Source organism: Crotalus tigris, unplaced genomic scaffold, assembly GCF_016545835.1.
Source record: "Crotalus tigris isolate CLP2741 ecotype Arizona unplaced genomic scaffold, ASM1654583v1 scf7180000018518.7366548510:968632, whole genome shotgun sequence".
NCBI classification, from domain to species: Eukaryota; Metazoa; Chordata; class Lepidosauria; order Squamata; family Viperidae; genus Crotalus; species Crotalus tigris.
In genome coordinates this window covers 590,801-616,286 of record NW_024097054.1, presented here as the reverse complement: position 1 = coordinate 616,286, position 25,486 = coordinate 590,801, and the positions used below count along the sequence as shown (strand labels likewise).

The window sequence follows — 25,486 nt, the reverse complement described above, 5'->3', positions numbered from 1 at the left end:
AGCACTCCTTCCTGGATGGTGTGCCATGTTGGTGACCAGAAAACCATATACTTCTTTTGAAATAAATGATGCATTACAACAGCATTTCTCAACCATTACAACTCTAAGATGTGTGGAATTCAACTCCCAGAATTCCCCAGCCAGCTAGCTGGGGAATTCTGGGAGTTGAAGTCTACACTTCTTAGAGTTGCTAAGGTTGAGAAACATTACATTAGAGATAATTTTTGCAACAATTTCTGTTTTTGTTGTTTAAAGCAAATGAAATTACCTCCATTCAAGATCCTTAAAGATCACTTATGCTTTGATTCATTTATTAATCTCTTACATGAATGACACACAATTTATTAAAAAGATCAAAAAACAATTACACATCTTGGAAATTCAGTATTTAAATTGATAGTTTTTACAGTACATTTACACTTTAATTTTGTATAGCTACAAAATGTTGCATGAGTAAATAAAAGTATTAAAATTTAATTTTGTTATGAGACTTAAGCTTCTGAATTATATATGATGGAAGGATAAAGTGAAATTCTGCATATGGTTTCAACCACATACTGAATTTGACAAATGAAATCAATTGCATTTCATCACTCTGAATCTTCCTCCTAGTTCAAGGGTAGGAAAATGTCACTCCCATTCTGCAGCTTCTAGAATTCCTCAAGATCATGCAGTTAAAATGTGGAAATAAATCACTGATTTTTTCAGTAGTATGATGTTCCCCATTTCAAAAATAAGGGCAAAAAAATCAATAAACTACAAAAATGCTCTCAAAAATAAGGGCAAAAAAAGGAGGATCATTAATCTTTTATACACTTAATGTCTATTTTGCCATTTTAACTTTCCTAGACCCCAAAGTAGAGAAAAAACAGATCACATTTCCTCCAACTACTTCTTTCAGTGATATGAATATGTTACTACTGCCTCTCTCTGAAGCCAAAGTAAATTAACTTAAAACCACACCCTCCCACCAAAAATCCCCCAAAATTCTTAGCTGTAAAATATTTTTGCCACCCTGTTCCTAATATATCGACAGTTTTTCATAATACTACTTCATATGGCTACAGAGAGAGAATATATAAAAGGCCTCAATATAAAAGGAGAATATATCACCTGGATCTTTTCAGCCCATTGACATGGGAACAGGAACATTCAGATACAAGTTGTAGATGAACGAAACAATGGCTTTAGAAATAGTTAGCAGGCAGACCAGAATCTATTAGCATATTACTAGGACGGCAAGTGATCCTCCAAAGCTTCAGGTACAACTGTCACAGTTTTCCCCAAAATGTTATGATGTTTAACTCAACAGAAGGCAGAAGATGTTATAGCTGAATAACTTTAGTTTTTCTAATAAAAAGAAAACAAAGTAGATAGGGCAAGCCTGGAGTCGATTTGCCCTTAGCTGATATCATATGAATATCATGAGCTACCAAAATCTAATTAAGTTACATGTTCTCCAAAGATTTTTTTACACAGTTAGAATATCTATAACATCATGCACAACACGATTTCCCTAATCTAGCCATTTTCATATTTGTCGACTTCAGACTTCAGAATTCTATAGCCAGCATGGCCATAGATAAGGATTCAGAAAGCTGAAATCTACACGTCTGAAAGTTGCCAAGATTGGGAAAAGTTGAGTAGGATCCTTTTGTCATTAGCCAAGTTATCATCTGTTGTTGTTGTGTTTTTTTGTTTTGTTTTGTTTGGCCAGTACTGAAATCCAAGTATGGGGAAAGTATTTCCTATCTAATTTCTGTCTATTGTGCAAAAATTAGAGGCACAGGAAATCTACCAAAGAAGAGCTGGGAACTCTAAAGAAGGTTTCCTTTATTTGGATAGAAAGAAGTTAGAAGTAACAGGGAAGAAATATTGGATGGCAGCTTTTATGTACGGTACAATAAGTAGCCACTAAATGTAGTTACAGGTGGGTATTTTGCTGGGATAGAGCCCTTTGCCAGTCTGAGCCAAACTTCTTGTCCGTAGTTCAGTTCCAATATGGCATCTCCAGTAACTACTCTAGTGACATATTTGTCTCCGCTTCCATTTTCAGATCGGAAAGTTAGCTTATCTGTTCCATCAACCACAAGATAACCTGAGATGGAGGGGCTGCTTGACTCAATGTTATACTCAAAGACATAGATTCCCAAGTAGGGTACGCGGAACCTTCCATTTGCAGGGACATAAGAGGTCCCGTAGTTGACATCCAGATTATTAAATCGAATAGGACCAGGTGTGTTCATTCCGTAGGTGTGCGAAGCAAAAAAGGCGATCATTGGTGCATATCTGTAAGACCCCTTTGAAAAATCTGCAAAACAAACAAGCAATAAAATAATATTGTAAGAAAACTGAATATTGTAAAAAAAAATTGGGTAGAGCTTTTGAACGGTAGTAGACATGATGACACACTTGAACCCATAATTCCAAAGTCCAAAATCAAAAACAGAGATGAAACCTCAGAGCTGCGATGAGGCTGCACTCAGAACACTTGTTAAAGTTTTAGAACTTTCTGAAGACCACCCTTAATGGGATACCATTCTTACAATAGTCAATTACAGGAGTGCTTATAGGCATGATTCAAATTGATAAGTGAGCTTTAGCCCTTTTCTGTGGTCCCAGTCTTCATCAGCGTGCCTTATCTTAATCTGTTGTTGCACTTATAAAAAAAAAGGTTCCCAATAGAAGAATTTTTTTTTTGCATTCTTTTTGTTTGTTAAAATTTTAAAGCTCATACTACAAGACCATCTTTCCCTGGTTCTTTCTACTTTCTGATCTGACAGGATTTTCATCGGTGAAGAAGCAGAGTCATTAGGCAGAGGCCTTCTCTGTGGCCCCTCCTGTATGCTGGAGAAACACCCCCACTGAATGCCATACATGTAGGCCTCAACGTACGACCACAACTGAGCCCAAAATTTCTGTTGATAAGCAAGACGGTTGTTAAGTGACTTTTGCCCCACCTTACGATCTTCCTGGCCACAGTTATTAAGTGGATCACTGCAGCTGTTAAATTAGTAAATTAGTTAAGTGAACCTGACTTCCTCATTGACTTTTCCTGTCAGAAGGTCGCAAAAAGTAATCACATGACTCTGGGACACTGCAACTGTCATAAATACATGGCAGTTGCCAAACCTCCAAATTTTGATCGCACGGCCATGGGATTTCTGCAACACTAAGTGTGAAGAACAGCCATAAGTCACTTTTTTTCATGCTGTTGTAACTTTGAACAGTCACCAAATGAATGGTTGTAAGTCGAGGACTACCCGTATTTCAGAAATTTGTGTTTGGAAAGCCTCCAAGGCTTGGCTTTGTCCCTAGGCCAGAGGGCAGGCTGATTTGTGACCATTTGTCAGTTTCCTACCTGAGCTGTCTTAATCCATGCTCTTTTGGTTTTTTAAATCAATTGTTAAATTCTCCAAAGCGCCTGAAGGCAGGACAAGAAGCAACAGATGGAAACTAACCAAAGAGAGAAGCAATCTAGAACTAAGGAGAAATTTCCTGACAGTGGGAACAATGGATCAGTGGGACAACTTGCCTCCAGAAGTTGTGGATGCTCCATCACTGGAGGTTTTTAAGAGGAGATTGAACAATCATTTGTCTGAAATGATATAGGGTTTCCTGCTTGATCAGAGAGTTGGACTAGTCACTAGAAGACCACCAAGGTCTCTTCCAAATCTGTTATTCTGTTATTACTAATGTTACTAATTTAATTCTTGATTAAAGCTGGGGACAATTATATTACAAAATTCTTTACCAAATCCATGGAGAAACACCGGGTGGGATAATTTTTCAATAGGGCAAAAAAAAAAAAAAAATAGAAAGCATGAGAGATCAAGTTGTTTGAAGACAAGTAACTATGCAGTAAAAAGCAGGGTGTTCATACACAGACACACACCTTTTGGCTTATAATTAAATAAGAGCAGGAACACCACCACTCTTTCCATGACAACTTCTCTGAAGGTGACAGGTTTTTTTTTTGGGAAGAGTTTCAAAAACAATTTTTCTTTCAGATTAAATGAAATACGAGGAAAACGCAAGAGAATATCTCTGCCCAGTAATATTCTCTACCACCCTTCCTTTCCTTTTCCTGCAATTTTCTACATATCCCCCCCCCCCCGAAGTAGTAGCCAATGGGGAGAAAAAAGGGAGGAGAAATCAGCATAATGCTGTCATGTCACAGAATAAGTTTAATGAGGAAGGAGTGCAAGGGGGGAATTGGTGCTCAGAGATGCTATTTTCAGCAATTCGCCCTCTAAGCCTGCCATAACATCCCAGCCTGCCTTTTGTTGTCTTCTCATGCGGAATTGCTGATTTAAGTGGGATCAGCTTCATATAGCAGATTTATAAACTTTCCCCCAGGCCTTCTGTCAAATTCCCAAGAAATAAAGAAGAAAAAGAAAAAAATGAATTTTTAAATTGTACAGAAAGCAATTTTCTTCACAATCAATGTCAAAATGCACCAGAAAAAGTGTGTGAGAGTTTGCAGTCGTGTGCTACTTTATTGAGGAGGGATTTTTAATCACGATTTCTTTCCCTCCAATGTTTAATCACACACTTTTCAAAAGTAACAAGTTTGCCCAAAAAATACCAACTATGTTTAAGATAATGAATGGAGGAGGAGGAGGAGGAGGAGGAGGAGGAGGAGGAGGAGGAAGAAGAAGAAGAAGAAGAAGAAGAAGAAGAAGAAGAAGAAGAAGAAGAAGAAGAAGAAGAAGAAGAAGAAGAAGAAGAAGAAGAAGAAGAAGAAGAAGAAGAAGAAGAAGAAGAAGAAGAAGAAGAAGAAGAAGTAGTAGTAGTAGTAGTAGTAGTAGTAGTAGTAGTAGTAGTAGTAGTAGTAGTACTGCAATATGTTAAGGGGCTTTCCACAAATTACAATTGAAAGCCATGCCTAAAATGTAAGATGTGAGTATATAAATATGCATTATTTATATACATTATTATGCATTAGGATTTTTTTTCTTTAGCAGATATAACTGCACAAGCCAGTTGTTGGCATGCAGCTTTTTGGGGGCAGCTGTTAGGATCTCAAACTAGAAAAATGCCTCTCCTAATGTCAATTAAACCATATTTTTGGATCTTTTGGGCAGGGGGAGCCAATAATGAGTGAGAAATGTTCAAGTTAATGTCCAAAACATTGGAGAGATTCCTAGGAGCCTCCAAATGTTGCTATCAAAATTTAATTTTAAAAGTGATGGAAGAAAAAATTACTTAGTTCATTATATTAGGTATATTAAATTTTAATTGCACACATATATAAAAGAAAGCAGGGTTTTATTTGTCCTGGCTGTGCCTATTATTTTTGGCAGGTGACCCTTGGCATATCCCTCAAAGCCAAGGTCAGCACTTGGCACAAATTAAAATTGGATGTTTCTGCCCTAAAAGAAATTAGAAGTCTTGTTCTGTTTTCTTAGATTAGAACAATGTTTCTCGACCTTTGCTACTTTCAAAGATGTGGGCTTCAAATCCCAGAATTCCTCAGCCAGCAAAGTTGCCAAGGTAGATAAACCTTAGATCAAAGGTCCCCAACTCCCGGTCCGTGGACCAGCACCAGGCCGCAGCATGCCAGAAATCAGGCTGCACAAACAAGCAAAGCCCCATCCATGGGATGCAGGCAGCATGCAAAACCACACCTCCTCTGGTCTGTGGAAAAAACTGTCTCCACAGAATCAGTCCCTGTTGCCCAAAAGGTTGGGGGCTGCTGCCTTAGATGTTACTGTCCCATTTCTGGCTGCTCAAAAGTTTGCCTGGAGGATCCATCAGAGAAAGAGGAACTCACCAAAAGAATTTTTCTATAGTTCCTTCACTCTGGAGCTTCTCTAGAGTTACCAGCTGAGCCCCAAGCAATGCATGAAACCACCTGAATGCTTTAGGACATGGACAAATATAAATGCAGTCCTATATACAATGCTCGGATCAAAGGCCCTAACCTGAGACTCCAGGCTAAATGCAGAACTTCCACATCTTGGGAAGCCCAACTAAATGGGAAGTTAGAGTGCAGTACTGCAGGCCACTTTAGCTGACTGTGTTCAGCAGGTCAGCGGTTCAAATCTCACCGGTTCAAGGTTGACTCAGCCTTCCATCCTTCCGGGGTAGGTAAAATGAGGACCCAGATTGTTGGGGGCAATGTAAATATGTATATATACACATTGCTTACTGGTGTACACCGCTTAAAGAGTGCTTGCACTTAAAGCGGTATATAAGTCTCATAAATAAATAAATAAGTTAATTATTGAAGGCATGGGTAATATTCATATGGCACTTTTTAATGAAATCTAAATGTAAGCTAAAATAAAATTTATTTTTGTCCTGGTTCTTTCTACCAGGCTGGAGTGAGCTGGCTTTGATTTACTTCCATCTTTCCTGCACAAACCCAAAACAGCCTCTTGCTGTTTTTCCATTGTTAACCCCTCAGCAAAGTCACCTAGTGAGTTTTGATGGCTGAAGGTTGACTTCATCTTGGGTCTCTTCAGTCCTAGTCTAGAATCTTAATCTGTGGTTCATGTCCCCCTGGGCAGTTGTAAACATATCTGAGAGGGGCCAGCAATTTCTGACCAACTTACTATGATGTTTCGGAGGTCAGGGAATGAGGGCCTTGCAAGGCTCTGTCTCCCAGAAATGCAAGGGTCTCAGCTTTAGTTGACACATGGCCAATGGGGAGGAAAAGTATAGCATAGCCCAGCCAGTTTCCCATTCATCCTGGATATATTATTCTACATGGGAAATGAATGGGGAGGTGGGGGGTGGGGAGTGGAACAGAACACTGCAACCCAAAGCAAATTATTGGCAGAGGGAAGGAAGGAAGGAAGGAAGGAAGGAAGGAAGGAAGGAAGGAAGGAAGGAAGGAAGGAAGGAAGGAAGGAAGGAAGGAAGGAAGGAAGGAAGGAATCTTATGTCTTATAAAGATAAGAGGTCCAGGATCCAGCCTGGTCAGAAACACCTCCTCAGATCCAGGAAGAAAGCACAGTGCCAAGCTTTGGAACTGGCCATAAGAAAACACAATGACTTTATAGCAGTGGTGCGAACCTATGGCATGGGTGCTAGAGGCAGCACTCAGAGCCCTCTCTGTGGGCACGTGCACCATTGCCTCAGTCCTAGGCCTTCAGCTGGGTTTCATAAAAAAAAAAAGCTTTAGGCCTCCACCGCCATGTACAAAAAAAAATGTTCAATCAATCAGTCAATTTCAACTTCTCGCAGAAAAAAAAAGATTTTGCAAAGTTGGAATTGATTGATTGAACTTTTTAGTCCCACCCAGTCTGCTGTTACCACCGCAGCCACGTCCACCCAATGGGCCACACCCACCTGGCACCCGATGATGCATAAGTGGGTTTTGGGTTGCAGTTTGGGCACTCGGTCTCTAAAAGGTTCGCCATCACTGCTTTATAGGATATTCATGACAATACTAAGTTTGGAAACCCTGCCTTAACTATTATCTCACACTGTCCCACTAGACCCAGACCAATTTTCCTGAAGTAGAAGTTTGAAATGCAGCCCATGTGTGCAACCTTAGCTGTGCATTCATTTTCCCAATCATGCAATTTCATAGCTTTAGAAAAGTGCTGTCCTGTTCTCAGTTTACCTATTTATGACTGGGCTACTTGACTAAATGCCATCTTGTTTGATCTATCAGAGACCTGCTAGTTATTTATTAAATTTCATATGTTTGGAGGATTATATGTTTGGAGGGTTATAGGCTCTCATTATATAATAAATATCTTCACCATTGATCACCTCAGATGGGGACTGCAGCCAAGAAATTAAAAGATGCTTGCTCCTGGGGAGGAATGCTATGGCAAATCTAGACAGCATACTAAAAAGCAGAGACATCACCCTGCCCAAAAAAGTACATATAATCAAGGTCATGGTCTTCCCAGTTGCAATGTATGGCTGTGAAATTTGGACCATAAGAAAGGCTGAGCGCCAAAGAATTGAGGCCTTTGAACTATGGTGCTGGAGAAGACTCCTGTGAGTCCCTTGGACTGCAAGGCATTCAAACCGATCAGTCCTAGAAGAGATCAACCCCGACTGTTCTTTAGAAGGCCAGATCCTGAAGTTGAAACTCAAATACTTTGGCCACCTAATGAGAAGGAAGGACTCACTGGAGAAGGGCCTAATGCTGGGAAAGATTGAGGGCAATAGAAGAATGGGACGACAGAGAATGAGATGGCTGGATGGAGTCACTGAAGCAGTAGGTGTGAACTTAAATGGACTCCAGAAGATGGTAGAGGACAGGAAGACCTGGAAGAACGTTGTTCATGGGGTCGCGATGGGTCAGACACGACTTCGCAATTAACAACAACAACAAATCTTCACCATTAAGTGGGGCATCTTGTTCTCCTCCCTTCAGTCTCTGGCCAATAGCTGGAGAAGTTGGAAACATCACTGAAGGCTTTTAAAAAGAGACTGGACAGCCCTTTGTCTGAAATGCTACAGTGTCTCCTGCTTGAGCAGGGGATTGGACTAGAAGACCTCCAAGGTCCCTTCCAAGTCTGTCATTCTGTTATTCTGAAACAGGTGCAGTATGTTTTGCATATGCTCACCTATGGCTGCAGCATTTTCCTCCGTCATCTTGGCGCTGCAGTTGGCTCCTCCAAAGGGATAGCGACAAGCACAGACGAAGCCCTTCCTTTCATTGACACAGGTCCCGCCATTTTGACACGGGGAGCTACTACAGCTCAGATAATCCCCTGGATTGAAAATGAGAAAGCGTGAATAGTAGCACCCAAAATTAAAGTTAATATATCTGTAGTCCCTGATTTCTGTCATCTCTCCACCAACTTGATAGGGATGAATGACTTCATCGTTTCCTTTGCAATCCATGTTAGTTTTCTTTTTTTTTAAAATAATATTTTATTAATTTTCCAATTTTACATTTAAGTATTTAAAAAGCAACGTGGTGACTGGGTTAATCAATAGTTCAATAACAAAATCTTTAGTACAAATCTCAAGTTGCAACATCAAGTATTTCCTCTCTTTTTTCCTTAACATTTAGTGTCTCGAATTCAAACTAGTAGAGTTCTTATTATATCAACTAAATAAAAACATCATTATTACATTTATCAATAAATTTTTAGCTTATACATATCTTAATTACATTCAATCTTCATAAACAATCCATATCCTGTTATTAATTTTTACCCAATTTTTAGTTTCTCATCAATATCCCAATTTAACCTTTGATATTTATAATTTTCAAGCCTTAGGTAACCAAAATTTCCCTTATCTCAATTCATAAAAAAATACATATTTTATCTATTTGAATATAATCTTATTCTATTTTCTCAGTGTTATCTATTTTCCACCATATTAAATCATCTACTTAATAATACAATATCCCCTTTAATAAATCAAAATCATGTCGGTTTTCTATAAGTTGAGTCCAAACTTTTGCAGAATTCATGTCTTGCTTCGCTAATATATATACCACTATCTGTAGTTTTACCCAACATACATGCATGCATTTTTTGGTTTTTATTTATTTATTTATTAAACATATGCCATTCATCTTACCTAGAAATGGTGGCTTATAACCATTAAAAGCAACAAGATGAAATACTAAATTAGTATTAACACTAAAGTCTATTTAAAACTTTATAAAAAAGATGGGAAGGAAGGAAGCAAAATCCAGGTGGAAAGGAGGTGGAGCTTTGCCTTAGCCCAGGGGTGTCAAACTGCCGGCCCAGAGGCCGAATGAGTCACGCAGAAGCCACGCCCACCCCAGCTCTGGCAAGGGGAAAAAAGCCGTGATATGTCACGTGACGCGGTGAGTTTGACACCCCTGCCTTAATCTGTTAATCCTTTTCCCTAGTAATCAAGGTTAGAGCATAGACATCCATCTCAAAATTTACTAATCCACTGTAAAAGTTAACAATTCCCAGTCATACATTATATCCATAGTCACCTGAAAGGAAAAAAAACCTAAATTTGAGACAAACCTCTTCACCCTCAAATATGATACAGGAAAAGAAACTAATCTTCAAATTGTCATACCCTCAGAAAATCTAAGATGACCCTTACATTTTACAACTAAATTACTGGATTGATGGGGCTGATGGAAAGAGCCTAATATATACAATATTTGTCTGGAAAGTGCAAATTAGGCCGGTTCATTTGGACTAGAGAAATGAACAGAATTTTTCTCTACCATTCCTAGTTAAGAATGATAAAAGAAGAAAGGCAGCCACCATTATTTATTTGCATATAAATTATGCTGTTTTCAGGCTCAGTGTATTTGTTCTCCCTAATGTTATTTGCCGTGGGGGGATTTCATCAGACATTCTTCAGTGGCATAGATGATATTGGGACTCAACTGGCTAATCAGTCATCATTTTTGCAAATCTCAAGTGAATGGGATGTACTCAGCCCAACTCTGCGTGCCTGGATATACTGTCAAGTAACATTTCATTCATCAATACAAGACCTTTTAGTGCTTTACAATCCAGTTCCCATTTTATAGTTGAGAATCTGAGCTGTGATTTCCCAAGGATTTTTGGACTGGAACAAACCTGGATATTGTGAAGGTTGATTAATAGTATAAGAATAATGGAAGCCTGTCCTTTTATCATCAAAATAGAAACTTTTGGTGAAAAACCTCCCTATTACAGTGTTTTTCAGCCTTGACCATTTGAAGATGTGTGGACTGGCCAGGGAATTCTGGGTATAGAAATTCATATATCTTCAAGCAGCCAAAATTGAGAAACAGTCCCTACAGAATAATGTTTGTCCTTGGCCAAAATTTTGTCTTTAGGAATTAACTGCACATTTAAATCTTCTTAAAATTTTGGTAGACCATCCTATAGCAGAATGCATGCAATATATAAACACTATCATACTGGGGAATATCAATCATTATATTTATGACCCACCTTCTTCCAAAAATATTCAGGGCAATAGCACTTACATTTATATACCACTTCCTAGTGCTTTACAGCCCTCTCTAAGTGGTTTACAGAGTCAGCATATTGCCCTCAACAATCTGGGTCCTCATTTTACTGACCTCAGAAGGATAGAAGCCAGAGTCAACCTTGAGTCAGTCAGAATTGAACAAATGTCAATGAACAGTGAGTTACCCTGAAATGCTTCATTCTAACCCAGGGGTCCCCAACCCCCAGTCCATGGACCAGTACTGGGCAACAGCATGCCAGCAACTGGTCCACACAAACAAGCAAAACCCCATCTGCACACAAAAATCATGCCCCCTTCGGTCCATGGAAAAACTTCTCTCCATGGAACTGGTCCCTGGTGTCCCAAAGGTTGAGGACCTCTGTTCTAACCATTGCACCACCATGGCTCAATACTGGACAGTATACAGTGTACAGTACATGGCTTCCCATCTCAGCTTATTTCCCCACAACTTGCCTATGTAAATCTATGCTGAGAAAGCAAGTAAATTAAATTATTAGTGAGCAGAAGGATTGATAATGGACTGGAATTCAGGCCTCTGTAACTCTAGCCTGACACTGTAATTCAATATTTCTCAATGCTGGCAAATTTCAAGATAGATGGATTTCAGTTCTCAGAATTCTGCCAGCATACTGGTTGGAGATTCTGGGAGGTAATCCACCCATTTAAAGTTGCAAGGTTGAGAAATATTGCTGTAATAACTACACCAGAACATAATGCCTTCTTGGCTTTTAAAGTAAGACAAGTTATTGCAAAGACATTCAATATAACAGACCAATATAGCCTTTAGCAATATAACAAGCAGCATCTGCTAAGAGGCTAGAGTTATTACATAAACATGTCTCTATTTTGATGTCTGAAATACCAGTTGGGCAGGTATACATTAACAATGTTAATACTAGTGAAATAGAACAAGCACCTGAAGGCATTTTGAATATTCTGCAAGATGCCACAAAGCATTTTGTATATAGGAATATGCCAAAGAATAAACTCTATAAGTACAACAAAATCAGGGTATGTAGCTGTTTTTAGCTCCATTATAGATTGCAGGAAGAGGATGACAGTGAAGTTAAAATACCTTTCATACTGAAAGCTGTCTCTACAAAAAGAAGGGTTCAACCTATCACTTCACAACCTATAATAACTTGATGCTTTTCTTTAAACAGCACTATAATATATTATCTGTAGTTAGTAGCCATTCTACAATGAGAAAGATTTCTTTTTTTTTTACAAATTTTATTTATAATACAGTTAAAAACAAACAAACATTGGATTTAACGTGACATTCCAGTATATACATTCTTATCAGATTATTCCACTTTTTACAATCAATTCTTCATCTCTACATACACTGTTTGATGCCCCTTTTTAAGAACTGCCTTCTTTGCATCAATTTATCACCTATATCACTGGGAATTTGGGCAATGTGAATTTATTTGTTTTCCTCTCTTCTCTGCATTGTCTTTCTACTTTTTCCTCATAGGTGCAAGGGTACAACTTGGATCATTTTTAAAACCATCCTACAACATCTAAAAAAATGTAGACATTTCATAAACAAATCCTAATAATTCCTCCATGCAGCTTGCATTGATACATCTGGATATAGGATACTTCCTTGATTCTATTACCTATACAATATAAATTGAAGACTCAGATGCAACCAGATCCCCCTTGAATTAGACTCTAGAAATCATTGTTCTCTAGCACTGTGGTACATAATTGAACTGAGTTGAATTATGAGAGAATATACAACAAATTTATCACTTAAGGTTTCTAAATAATAATAACAGAATATGCAACAATATTTCCAGACAGGTTAGCCTCCAAGTATTGAATGAATAGTCCAGATATGCTCAAAAGGTAGGTAGATGAATTTGGGAGATGAAAAGGGTTTTCAGAATGAGTGCTGACTGCTGGCAGATGTATGAATTGCCTCTTTTCACAGGCACTTCATTGCTACTCTGAGCTATTTTTATTTGCAGTCCAATTATAGCACTTCAACAGTGATGAATATGAACTTCCTAGGCTAAATGCAAAGCTTTGTGTGAGTCCACCTTCCCCTTCTAAAGTTAGATAGATGAGGTTTGCAGCCTGAAACACACTGAGAAGTTTTTGTGTGTCTTAAATAATCATTCACTCATTCTTTATCTCTTGCTTCCAACGAGCATTGCATTCCATTGATCATAACAATAATGTTCAGGACAAAGCAATGTACTAGTGGAGTTCAAATGTCAGGAACACAAGAGGAAATGCTATCTTACTTGGCTTTATTTATAGGATTTGCAAATAAAGAGGAAAACACAAAACAATGTCCCATATACTACAGTATACCCAAGACTAGTTCTGGCATATATACAGTGTGTTTATGTCTGTGTCTGTGTGAATGTCAGTGTGTCTCTGTGTGTTTCTATTTGTGTATACATACTGTATACATATAGATATACATATATTCTTACTGCAGTGTAAGTCTGGCTTACAATATTTTTTTAAAAAAGCTATATAAATAGAATACTAAAGAACTATAAAAATACAAAATACAATAGCTAAAAGATAGGGAGGGAGGGAGGGAGGGAGGGAGGGAGGGAGGAAGGGAGGAAGATAGGTGGAGAGGAGGTGGGATCTATCAGCCAACTACAACATGAAATCCTGCGTTTATTATTTTTATAAGTAACTCAAGGTGTTGAACATATCCAATACACTTTCTTCATCCTATTTTTCCCACAACAGCAACTCTGTGAGGTGGATTGGGCTGAGAGAGAGGGACTGACCCAAGATCATGAGCCGAGGTGGCGCAGTAGTTAGAGTGCAGTACTGCAGGCCACTTTAGCTGACTGTGTTCAGCAGGGTCAGCGGTTCAAATCTCACCAGCTCAAGGTTGACTCAGCCTTCCATCCTTCCAGGGTAGGTAAAATGAGGACCCAGATTGTTGGGGGCAATGTAAATATATATATACATTGCTTACTGGTGTACACCGCTTAGAGAGTGCTTGCACTTAAAGCGGTATATAAGTCTCATAAATAAATAAATAAATCACCCAGCTGGCTTTCATGGCTAAGGAGAGACTTCAACTCACCATCTCCTGCTTTCTAGCCTGATACCTTAATCATTAGATCAAAGTGTCTCTCTGTTTTTCTCCCACTCTCCCAATAGATGATAGACAAATAGATGATATATGATCAACAGATAGATAAATGATAGACAGATGATAGATAGACGGATGATAGATAGATAGATAGATAGATAGATAGATAGATAGATAGATAGATAGATAGATAATGGATGGATAGAGATTAAATTCTTTATCTTCAGTAATTAAAACTATTGTTCAGTGGGTTCTCTACAAGGAAGAATTCAATCTATACACACTTTTAGCACATATGGCATAAGTGCAAACAAGAATATTTGATATCTAAGACCTCCTCTGTGTAGCAGAGGAAATGTGTCAGCAGAAGTTTGCAGTATCAGAATGAAACATGCATAGGAAAACCAAAAAAGAATTGTAGATGCAGGAAATTTTATTGTATTAGAACCTCATATGATGATACTGTTGCTAGCAAATTCAGAAGTAAGTTTGCTACTTTGGTGAAACAGTGCACTGTGTTGACCTACTCCCCCAAAGCTCACCTTTTGTAATCTTACAATAAGAGAACAATGCCTTCTGATCTCATCACTGCCATGAGGAGGCAACAATGCAAATCAAAACTGGGATAATCCTGATGGTCTTCATGACTGAGCAATGACTGAACTTTGGAAGGGACAAAAGATGTCAGGGGTCTTCAAACTTAGCCCTTTTATGACTTGTGGACTTCAAGTCCCAGAATTCCTCAGCCGCCATGCACACTTGCTGAGGAATTCTGGGAGTTGAAGTCCACAAGTTATAAAAGGGCCAAGTTTGAAGACCCCTGTGCTATATCAATACATCACTTTCAGCACCATGGCCAGCAGCCCTGCAATGCTAATTCGACATGCTGATTCTATGAATAGAGGTTTAAAAACAATCTTCAGCTATCTTTATTCCAAATTTCATCCTCAACCTGTTTACAACAGAGAGAAACATGGTCTTGTTTATCATTGTCACGTCTAAGCCTTATTTTTCCTACCTGATAAGAAATTCTCATAAAGCTCCAAAATAATTCTGTTCAAGGCTCTGATCATGCATGTGTGCCTCGGTACCATTGCTACACCATATAGCACAGCTTGTATTCCTACCTTCTCAGTGATCTAATTAGGACCACAAATATTGACAGTGACAGATATTGTGGTCTATTTTTGTTCCAAGAAGGGCCAATTGCTTAAGGACTGAATCCACAAAAGGACATATACTATATCTCCCTCTCTAATTCAAAGAGGCTGTTTCAGGAATCTGTTGTAGCCACTCCATTCCCTATGAGAAAGTGCTGTTTGTCTCCATTTTCCTCTGTGCAAATTACAATCAACAAAAACAAACACGCCCTTGCATCAATCTCCCACCCGACTGCACCAAATATGCAAAGCTGAAGCATGAAGAGTCAGATTAAATTAGAATTATGCTCAATTTCTTGCAATTAAAACCCAAAGTGCAAAGTGCATGTAGAGAGGCACCTCTCTACATGCACTTTGCACTTGGTGTTTTAATTGTGTTAAAACACAGTGTTAGTGTGTTTATTAATATTAGGGATTTATTAGTTTTCTAAAATTATGTAAGTAATTTTATTGTGTTTAATAAACAATAAAGCAACAGTGGAACTTTGATGACTAAAATAACATATGTTACAATTTATGTTTAAAATACATCACTCAGATACTGGATTTCTGAGGCTCAGTCCTTAACTAAATGCATATATACTGTAGGTAGTGCTTTACTTAAGACTGGTCACTTAACAAGTGTAATTACTACCAACTTCCTAAAAAGGAAATTATGACCTGGATTTAAAGGTCCAATAGTTGGGCCACCTCTGCAGTCATGTGATCAAACTCTACCTGCTTGGCAACATGGCCACATTTATGGTTATCTGCAGTGTCCCATTGTCACAGACTACATTTTATGATGGTTTTGCAGAAAACTGTCACTTACATCCAGTTTTCAACAAAACCAGACCAGTAGTGAAATCCTTGGTTCGTTTAATGACCATGGCATTTGCCTAACAACTTGGATTCACTTCATAAGCATGGGACAACCATAAAAAAAAATCCATAAAATCACCAACCCATTTTATGACTATCACAACATATGACCATAATGAGGCTCCAATATGGTTGTACGTCAAGGACTACCTGTAATCTAACAGAGGTGTTTATCAATACAGGAGGTGGAGCCTGGAGATTGGGGGGTGGGGGAGAGGAGGACATCTAAATCTCCAGAACCTAACATATAACAAGGATTGTTTTCCTTCCATTGTGTTTAACAGACTTATAATCTTGTGTCTTTCTATATAAGTCACTCAGAGGCACCCTATAGAAAATGACTTGTTTTTTTGCTTTCAGCCCCATATCTTATGGATGAATGAAAACTCTAGAGTGACCTTTCCAATAAGCATAAATCATCAACGGAAGAAGGTCCAGACTCATCCATATTCCACCAAGATAATCCCACCAAGAGTTTGTTTGTGGTGGAATTAGTGCACTAGATAAAATCAATCTTAAGGGAGTTTTCCAGAATTGCACAAGTAATATAAGGGTAGCTAGATTAATGGTTCAATAGAAATTCATGTATTGAAACCATCCACTTTTCCTGCTCTCTTTGAAATCATCTTTGTCATATTCATGCTGTTTCTTCATGAACTACCTTCATGGAAAGATGAGATAAAGTTTGCAAAAATGAGATGCTGTATGTACTTCATTCATACAACTACTGACCTCTACTGTTTTTACCTGCTGCAGAAAAGATGCTTCCAAGAAATTAAGCAGCTAGATATGAAATAAAGTTGAATATTGTTGAAGCCCAAATTGACTTTAAAGTTTTTGTGTGGTTAATTGTCAGAGAAACTGTAAGCACTTGAATGTAGGTATTCTCTGAACAGTGCTCTGAGATTAAAGGAATGGAAGTTGATTGATTGATTTAATATGCTATTAATTTATTAAAGTTTAATATTTAAAATTTAAATTATTAATAGAAGACAACAATGCATAAAAAAGAATGAAAATGCCTTTGCTGTTCACCAATGCACCCTACCGTGCATGGAAGTAATTCTGTTTTTTCAAATTCATTTTTTAAAAAGATAATTTAAAATAATATGGGTCTTGTCTTTGGAGGAATCCTGTAGCTGTCTTATATTATTATTTTTTTTGCTAGGGGACTTTATAAAATTTTTTGCCATACCTGCATGGAGTCTCAGTTATATAGTCATTATTCCACTGATAATGTCAGGAACAATGCTGATTTCCTCACAAAGAAAACCTGGGACTTTATGCTATACTTTATACGTATTCTACTAATTCCAGTCTTATCTCCAGGAAGTTTCTGCTTTTTTTTCTCATAAGTTTTAAATTGACCTGCATTCTGGTGGCCCTATGTTAGATTGATCAAAACAGATCATTTCCATATAATTGCTAAGAAGGCAAGATATGGTCACCAAGCGTTCATTCTGATAAAAGTGTTTAGCTTCACCTTATGGTACATTGATTCTATGCTCATCTCTTCTGTTTTGGTTGATTTTAGATTTTTTTTTATCCCCATTGTCTCATAAAAGTAGTCCTCGACTTACAACAGTTCATTTAGTGACCGTTTGAAGTTAAAATGGCACCGAAAAAGTCACTTGTGATCATTTTTCACCCTTACAGCCATTGCAGCATCCCCGCGTCACATGAATAAAATTCAGACACTTGTCCACTGACTCATATTTATGATGGTTGCAGTATCCCAGGGTCATGTGACCCCTTTTGCGACCTTCTGCAGGCAAAATCAGTGGGGAAGCCAGAATCGTTTAACAACTGTGCTATTAACTTAACTGCAGTGATTCACTTAATGATGGTGGTAAGAAAGGTTGTAAAATGGGGCAAAATTCACTTGACAAATGTCTCTCTTAGCAACATAAATTTTGGGATCAACTGTGGTCATAAATCGAGGACTATAATTTTAGCTCAGTTTTAGAGCTAAGCAAATATTCCTGAGAAGCTCGGGAAGATCACATGACAAGCCCTTAGCCCAGAAGTGGGAAACTCCGCCCCCTTTAAGACTGGTGGACTTCAACTCCCAGAATTCCTGAGCATGGCTGGCTCAGGAATTCTGGGAGTTGAAGTCCATAAGTCATAAAAGGGCCAAGGTTCCCTACCCCTGCCTTAGTCCAACAATTCTCCTCAGATCAGGAAAATTAAAATCTGTAGACACAAAACATATTTAATAGACATGTGGAAAACTTTCTAACACAAGTGGCTGAAAATAGCATACAATAACCTTCCCTCACAACCCACAGCTAGTATGGCCATTTATCAAATTGGCTCAGAGATTTTGAGAGTTGCAATCTCAACAAATCTGAAGAAGACCAGATTTGAGAAAGCTATCATATAATAATAACAACAACAACAACAACAGCAACAACAAAGTTGAAAGGGACCTAGGAGGTCATCTGGTCCAACCCCCTGCTCAGGCAGGAAACCCTATACCATTTCAGACAGATGACCGTCCAGTCTCTTCTTAAAAACCTCCAGTGTTGGAGCATTCACCATTTCTGGAGGCAGGTTGTTCCACTGGTTAATTGTTCTAACTGTCAGGAAGTTTCTCCTTAGTTCTAGGTTGCTTCTCTTCTTGTTTAGCTTCCATCCATTGCTTCTTGTCCTGCCTTCAGGCGCTTTGGAAAATAGCTTGACTCCCTCTTTTTGTGGCAGCCCCTGAGATACTGGAACATTGCTACCATGTCCCCCCTTGTTCTTCTTTTTGTTAAACTAGACATACCTAATTCCAGCAACCGTTCCTTATATGCTTTAGCCTCCAGTCCCCTAATCATCTTTGTTGTTCTTTTCTGTACTCTTTCTAGAGGCTCAGCATTTTTTTTACATCGTGGTGACCAAACGTGGTGACCAAAACTGGAATATGGAAATGTTCCTCTTGCTAATATGTTTGCTTTCCGCAGCATCTATTTTTTTATTTCTATGATTTCTATATTTCTTTTTATTTCAAAGCCTACTGCCCTATAATAGGCGTAGGCAACCTTGGCTCTTTTATGACTCGTGGACTTCAACTCCCAGAATTCCTGAGCCAGCCATGCTGAGGGGAAAGAGAGAGGTTTCCAAGCTGAGCCATGCTGGCTCAGGAATTCTGGGAGTTGAAGTCCACGAGTCATCAAAGAGCCAAGGTTGCCTATCCCTGCCCTATAGGCTTGGAGAGAAAATCCCCAGAATTCATACTCTCACAGCTTGGGAGTTTTAGAAAATGTAATTCCAACAGATTTGGTTCGAGAAAAATAATTCTACATGGCAGCTAGGTTCAAATATATAAAGCCACAATGATCGTGATAACCATAAGGTGGTTTGTTTGATTTTGGCAAGGGATATGATGTAAACTCAGCCAATTCAGTAAAACATATTCAGACAAATTATAATTTAACCCAACATTTGAATCTAGTCAGTAAGACAAAAGAAATCAAAACAATCTCTGCTAAATAGTTTGGTGTTCAGTTGAAATTAATATTTGGTGCCATGGGCTTAGGTTTTTTTTTAAGAACATAAATATACAATATACTCATGTACAGAATGTCATTTTCCCTTAAAAATGAGATTTTTACAAAAAAATAAATCACAACTGTATTGCATTTAAACATTATGAATAAAGGAAATACATCTATTGAACATTTCAGATGATACCAATAAGAGTGGTAATATTAAAAGGCATTACCTGTTTCTAAAGCAGATTCAGTGTTTCTCTGACTTCTCCCAGCCTGATTTGTAGCGGCGTTCACAGCAGTCTTTTTCCCTGGTAATGTCTTCTTCGGGACTGTAACAGTTGCCTTTAACCGTTTGGTTATAGTGTCTACTGCCTCTTCTAGGGACTTGTCTACATACAAGGTTAGATTGGCTAGAAGTGCTTCTGTTTTGGCCTCAACCATGGCATCGGTGAGCTCTTGGAAGCCTTTCTGAAACAATATGCCCTCTGAATGAACACTTGGCATCAGTTTGGGAATGCTGGCATTCATTTCTTTAATGGTTCCAGAGACACCCTGACACAAGTTCCTTGCTTCATTGGCTGTCTTGTTTAAGACAGGGATGCTCAGCGATAAGCGGATGCTTTTGGCTTCAAGAGCCCTGATTCTGGAATTGAAGGTCTGAAGCTGAACAGAGATGGCTTTCTCATTTTCCGTGGCAGCTGCTTTCACGTTCCTTACTGAGACACAATTGTTTGCCAAGAATTTGATGACTTTTGCCTCCACAGCCTGCAGCCGCATTTCATGGTCATTATATTCATTGCTGGAGAGCAATATTTTCTCATCCGGGTGACCAGTGTCTTGCTTGTGCTCTTGAACATTTAATAATGTGGTATTTGCGTTAGGGTGACCTCTGCTGAGGTGATGGATGTTCTGCTCACCAAATGAAGATTCCACAGGGGGCCAAATTCTTTTGGGTTTCTCATTTTGGTTGACTAGTATCTGAAGGGATTCATTCATCTTTTGAAATTGTGGTATTAACATCAACATATTTTCCATCTTCTCCCCATGATCACAGCAAGCTTCGGTCTCATTTTTCCAGGTATTCAGGGATTCTTTGAGTACATAGTTATCTTGGATGGAATCAATAGCACTGTTGATAACCATCATGGTTTTGTTTAATCCATCCTCCATTAAAACAAAACATTCATCGATACGCCTCTGAGAAATTTCATCAAGATCCTGAGCTTCATTTTTAAGTTCCTTCTGATTTTTGTGGAGTTTCTCAATGGTGAAGTTCAGCGCTGTCACAACACTAGTTAAGTTCTCCAGTTTTCTGCTAATAGTATCTGTTTCAAGACGCAACTCATCCTCTGATGTAAGGCTGAAAGGAACTCCTTGTTCAATCAAGGGCTGAAGAATCTCCATATCATAGCAGAGATCATTAATTTGTTCATTCATTTTCTCTATCTTATCATCCAAGGGAAACATGAGATTCTCCACAGATTTATTTAAGGAATGAATAACCCCTTCCACACCACTTATTTGCATTTGGATATCACTTCTGCACTGGGACAATATGTTATCACATCTACCTTGTAGATCATGTCTCTGGATTTCAAATGAGATGGTAAGATTATTGATCTTGTTATCTTGGATTCTGAGATCATCGTACAGCTGCAAAACCATCAGGTTCTGGGTTCTCATTTTCTCCTGTAAATTTGTCATGAAATTTGTAAGATTATCACTCATTGATTCAGCAGCTATGGGTACATTCTGGACTGAGCTTCGTTCAGCTGATAGCAGTTGTTCGTGTGCTTCTTTCATTTGTGTAAGAGTTGTGTTCAGAGAGTCATAGTAAATATCACTCTTTGAGCTTTGATGCTCTAGGTCAGTTTCCAAAGATCTCTGCTTTTCTTGCAGTTCTTTGATTGGCTTCTCACATGTAAAGCTTATATCTTCTTCAATATGCAAGATCTGGGTTCGAATGTCTAGTATTTCTACCTTTGTAGGTCTATTTTCAATATCAAGGGCAAATCTCTGGCAGGATTTATTCAAACTTTTGACCAAGCCTTTTGTATTCTCAAGGTCTTCAGAGAGATCAGATGTGATCTTGAAAATCTGAGCCACTGTCTCTTGCATGTCATTTTGGAAGGCTTTAAATTGCTCTTTTACAATTTCTTTGATAATTTCAGTCACACCTTTAGATTTGAAACCTGCAGGGGAGCAAAAGACACAAAAACTTTCCTTAATATGAGGGGGGGGGAACCAATAATCCAATATTTAAGCAAACCTCAGGGTCTCTTTCTCTCTCTCTCTCTCCCCTGCCTAAAACCCATTGTTTTGCCTCTGTAGGTGGCGGCAACGAAACAACGTTTTGTGCAATAACATTTGCACAGTGTGTTTCTGGGTGGATTATTGCCTTTGCGGAGTCTCAAAGGGATTCTGTTTGAATAGCATTTTTGCTAGTTACTCTCATCCTTTTAATCAGTTTTGCTGTCCTGGGGGAGGAGACATAGTATATGTTTCCTCCAATTATAAGACATGGTAACCACAGATTTCAGCAGAATAGTCTAAAGGTTTAAAGGAACTATCCAAATATACAGTCACCCATTTTTGGGGTGGGGGACGAGGATGAAAGATCAATGGCACTGAAATGGTTTCAATTTATTGCTATCTAATCAGCATTAAAACTGCAAACAGAAATTTGCAAGTTAAGATTTATTTATTTGGAATGAGTCAGCTGGGCTTCTTCAAAGTAACATAAAGGAGACTTTTAAATAAAAAGGAGGACTACATGGCTAAAGTTGTCGAAAGGATGGAAACAAACAGTCAGAGACCTGACAGGACCATTATCAAAATGAAGTGCAGGTGGCCTCCACTTCAGTGTTGTCAAATAAGGAGCAAAATCTGTTACCACATTAGAGCAAGCGCAAGAGATGTGAAATTTAAATGCTGAGGCTGGATGGCTGTACAGTGCAGTAATAGGTACTCTTTGTTATGGCCATGTCTTGTAAGGGCAATAACAATAACTTATCTGGCTGAGCCTCATCCTTGACTCTCCCACTGCAGCCTCAACTGAGTGCCAGCTGAATTTATAGAGAGATTTATGAAGCCGAAGCCTGGACCCTGACCTTGCCATTCTTTCCTTAGGATTAGAACTGGAAAGCAATGGTTTCCCCCCCCCCAAAAAAAAACCCCTTCATAATATAGCCTAGAATGAAGTTATTCATTGCACTTTGAAATGATAATCAGAAAAAAATCAACTGGCTAATCCCGAGAGCCTCTAGGAATCTATCTCTGCTTAAACTGTCTTTATGATAATAGGATTAAGCTTTTGGGGTCTTCAGCCATTCCTCTCTGGAACGCTTGGGTGCTTACAGTATTCATCTTTCTAACCTATTAGACCATTGTTCTTAGTTTGGACAGTTTCCTATGCTCTCTTGAGAGTAGTCTTTCCCCTACCTTGTACCCTCCTGAAGGATTGCATTCCAATACCCATAATTCTCAACCAGCCCGTGACAAAAGCATTCACAGGTTTGAATAAGTTTATTAGCAAAACACCTGAAAAGGGCTGTGGCATTGTCTGGTAAAAAATCTTCATGCATTCCTTGTTTATTATTTGTTTCTTAGAAGTTTATCCTAACCTAATCCTATGACTCTCCACAGTGTACATGACTATAGAACAGTGGTTCTCAACCTGTGGGTTGGGACCCCATTTGGGGTCAAACGACCATTTCACCGGGGTCGCCAAACAACGCAGTCCGCCATTTTTTCCCCCTTTTCCTTAGCTGTGCTACTCCCTTTGATTCTATTGGCTTTTGAAAGCCAATAGAATAAACTCTCTTGAATAAAGTCTAATTCTATTGGCTTTCAAAAGCCAATAGGAATTGTCCAGGCTGTCTCTGCCTTGCTGAGCCAGCCAAAAGTCCCATTCTGCAAACGGTGCTGCACCAGTAGAGTAGTCCTCAACTTATGACCGATTGAGTAGTCCTCAACTTACGACTGATTGGGGGTCGCGGCATTAAAAAGGTTGAGAACCACTGCTATAGAATGTCTATAATAAATGTCATAAAATTTTTAAAGGCCCAGAGGAATGGAGGATACCCAAAGTTCCACTGATGTTACCCAACTAATTGAAAAAGTTCATCAAAACTTCAACTCTGTTCTAATTTGGGGCAAATTTAACTTCCAGGAGAAAGACTGTTCTACAACACAGGGATCAAGGTTTCAACTCACATGACTACCTTGAATAATTTAGAACTGGAGGGTCACTTTAAAGGTGATGTTTTCAGCTGGAAAGGATCATGTAGGTTGCAGCATAACATATTTAAGCCTTTACACAAGAATCTGGTCAACTCAACACTAAATTGGCACCAGATAAGGGTCAAAGGAATTCAGGAAGGATTGGGCTTGGTCTGCCTGTGGGAACACAATGAGTCTAAACTGATGATGCGCTCAATTCTGCCCCTCCCCCTGCTTTTTTCCCTACAGATGTTGCATTATTGGAATAGAGGTGAATGAGGTGGTGGCCAGCATCATAGGCAATGTTCAAATGTCTTGTGGGAAGGGAAATAGGGCCTGCAGTTTGCCCACCTGTTTTTTATGTCCTTTGTACCACAATGAGCAATATTATTTGCCATCCTTGTCTCAATTGACAACATTCATTGAATGTAAAAAAAAGTGTTGTGGGTTTACAGATAAGACAGAGCCTGCTGTAATTATCTTAATTGTCCTAAGTAAAAATCCCTCCTGGCTGAAAGAGAAACATGTACCCAGAGAAACCTCTGATATGAATGACAACTGCCTTGCTTATAGGCAAAAAACCCACAACATGGCGGTACATCTATTTACTTGTTTTTACCCAACCTTACGAGAAATCTTTTTTTGCTAGTCCAGCATTATAAGGAATTAAGATATACTCTGAGGAGGTGTAATTTAGATGAATTAGATCTAATTAAAGAAGGCACCTGAGTTCAATTGATTCAGCATATATTCAGCATATTCATATTGATGAATATGTTTTGAGGAGGGAATATACACAAATATATTTGATAATGTTCTACCAGGTAGAAAAAAAATATGGCAATGTATATATCAATCTACATACATGGACACCTAAAATGGATGAGTTTGATCAAAACAGAAACGCTAATCTCAATGAGCATAAGAAATGGTTAATTATGTGACAAGAACATAATTTTAATCTAACAGAGCAAGAAAAAGGAAGAATGAAAGATTAACTAACTGGAATATAAGGAAGAATCTGTGACCATATGATATCAAAACCAAGGCAAGTCCTATGAGGATCAATCTCAAATCTTAATAAGAGCTAATTAGCTAAAGAAACTACACAACCACTAATTACTTAGTAAAGGCCACTGTCAACTAAAAAGAAAGAATAATCTCACAGGTGTGGATGTCTGAAGGGCTCAATCTACTACAGCATTTCAAAATAAGTGGAATAGGTAACTTGGGAGCTCTCTAACCTGGAACACCAAATAAATAGTTCTGTAAAAATGCCATTTTCCCAAGAACCATTAACTTCTATCCATCCTCTGGATACAGAATGCTCGGATTGAATATGGAGAATAATGCTCAACAGTGTAGACCACCAAATAAGTCATCCAAATTTCTCATTTGAGGCACAAATGACCATGGTTAAATTATCCTACTATAGTCACTTTATGAAAACATTCTGAGAAGAAGACTCTCATCCTACGAAAGAAGGAAGGAAAGAGAAGAAGGGAATGACCAACCGAAGGATGGATGAACTCATTTACAGTGGAAATGGATACACTAGCAGACCTTAAATTTATCATGAAGAAAAGATATCTATGTGGTAGCTAAGAGTGAGTGGTGACTTGATGGCACATATTCAATTATTTTTTTACAAGAGAAAAAGAAATATACTGTAGTTAGTTTTACAGTTGTTTTGTTTTGTCAGGCCGTTTTGTTTCTTTTAAATTACTAAATTTGAAATTACATCAATCACCTAGTTAAATCTAGAGGTGTGGGTATGTATATGTGAA

The 25,486-nt window shown here is 38.4% G+C and overlaps 1 protein-coding gene across 1 annotated transcript in view; it reads right to left on the bottom strand.

Moving 5' to 3' along the window:
• Window positions 1–283: 283 nt before the first annotated feature.
• Window positions 284–25,486, bottom strand: part of MMRN1 (multimerin 1) — a 90,679-nt gene continuing 65,476 nt past the window's right edge. Inside the window, exons 6-8 of the mRNA XM_039353405.1 lie at window positions 19,709–21,670; window positions 8,538–8,684; window positions 284–2,311 (exon numbers count right to left, since the gene is read on the bottom strand). Coding sequence (XP_039209339.1) covers window positions 1,890–2,311; window positions 8,538–8,684; window positions 19,709–21,670 — 2,531 coding nt within the window. The 3' untranslated portion in view covers window positions 284–1,889. The remainder of the gene's footprint in view (window positions 2,312–8,537; window positions 8,685–19,708; window positions 21,671–25,486) is intronic.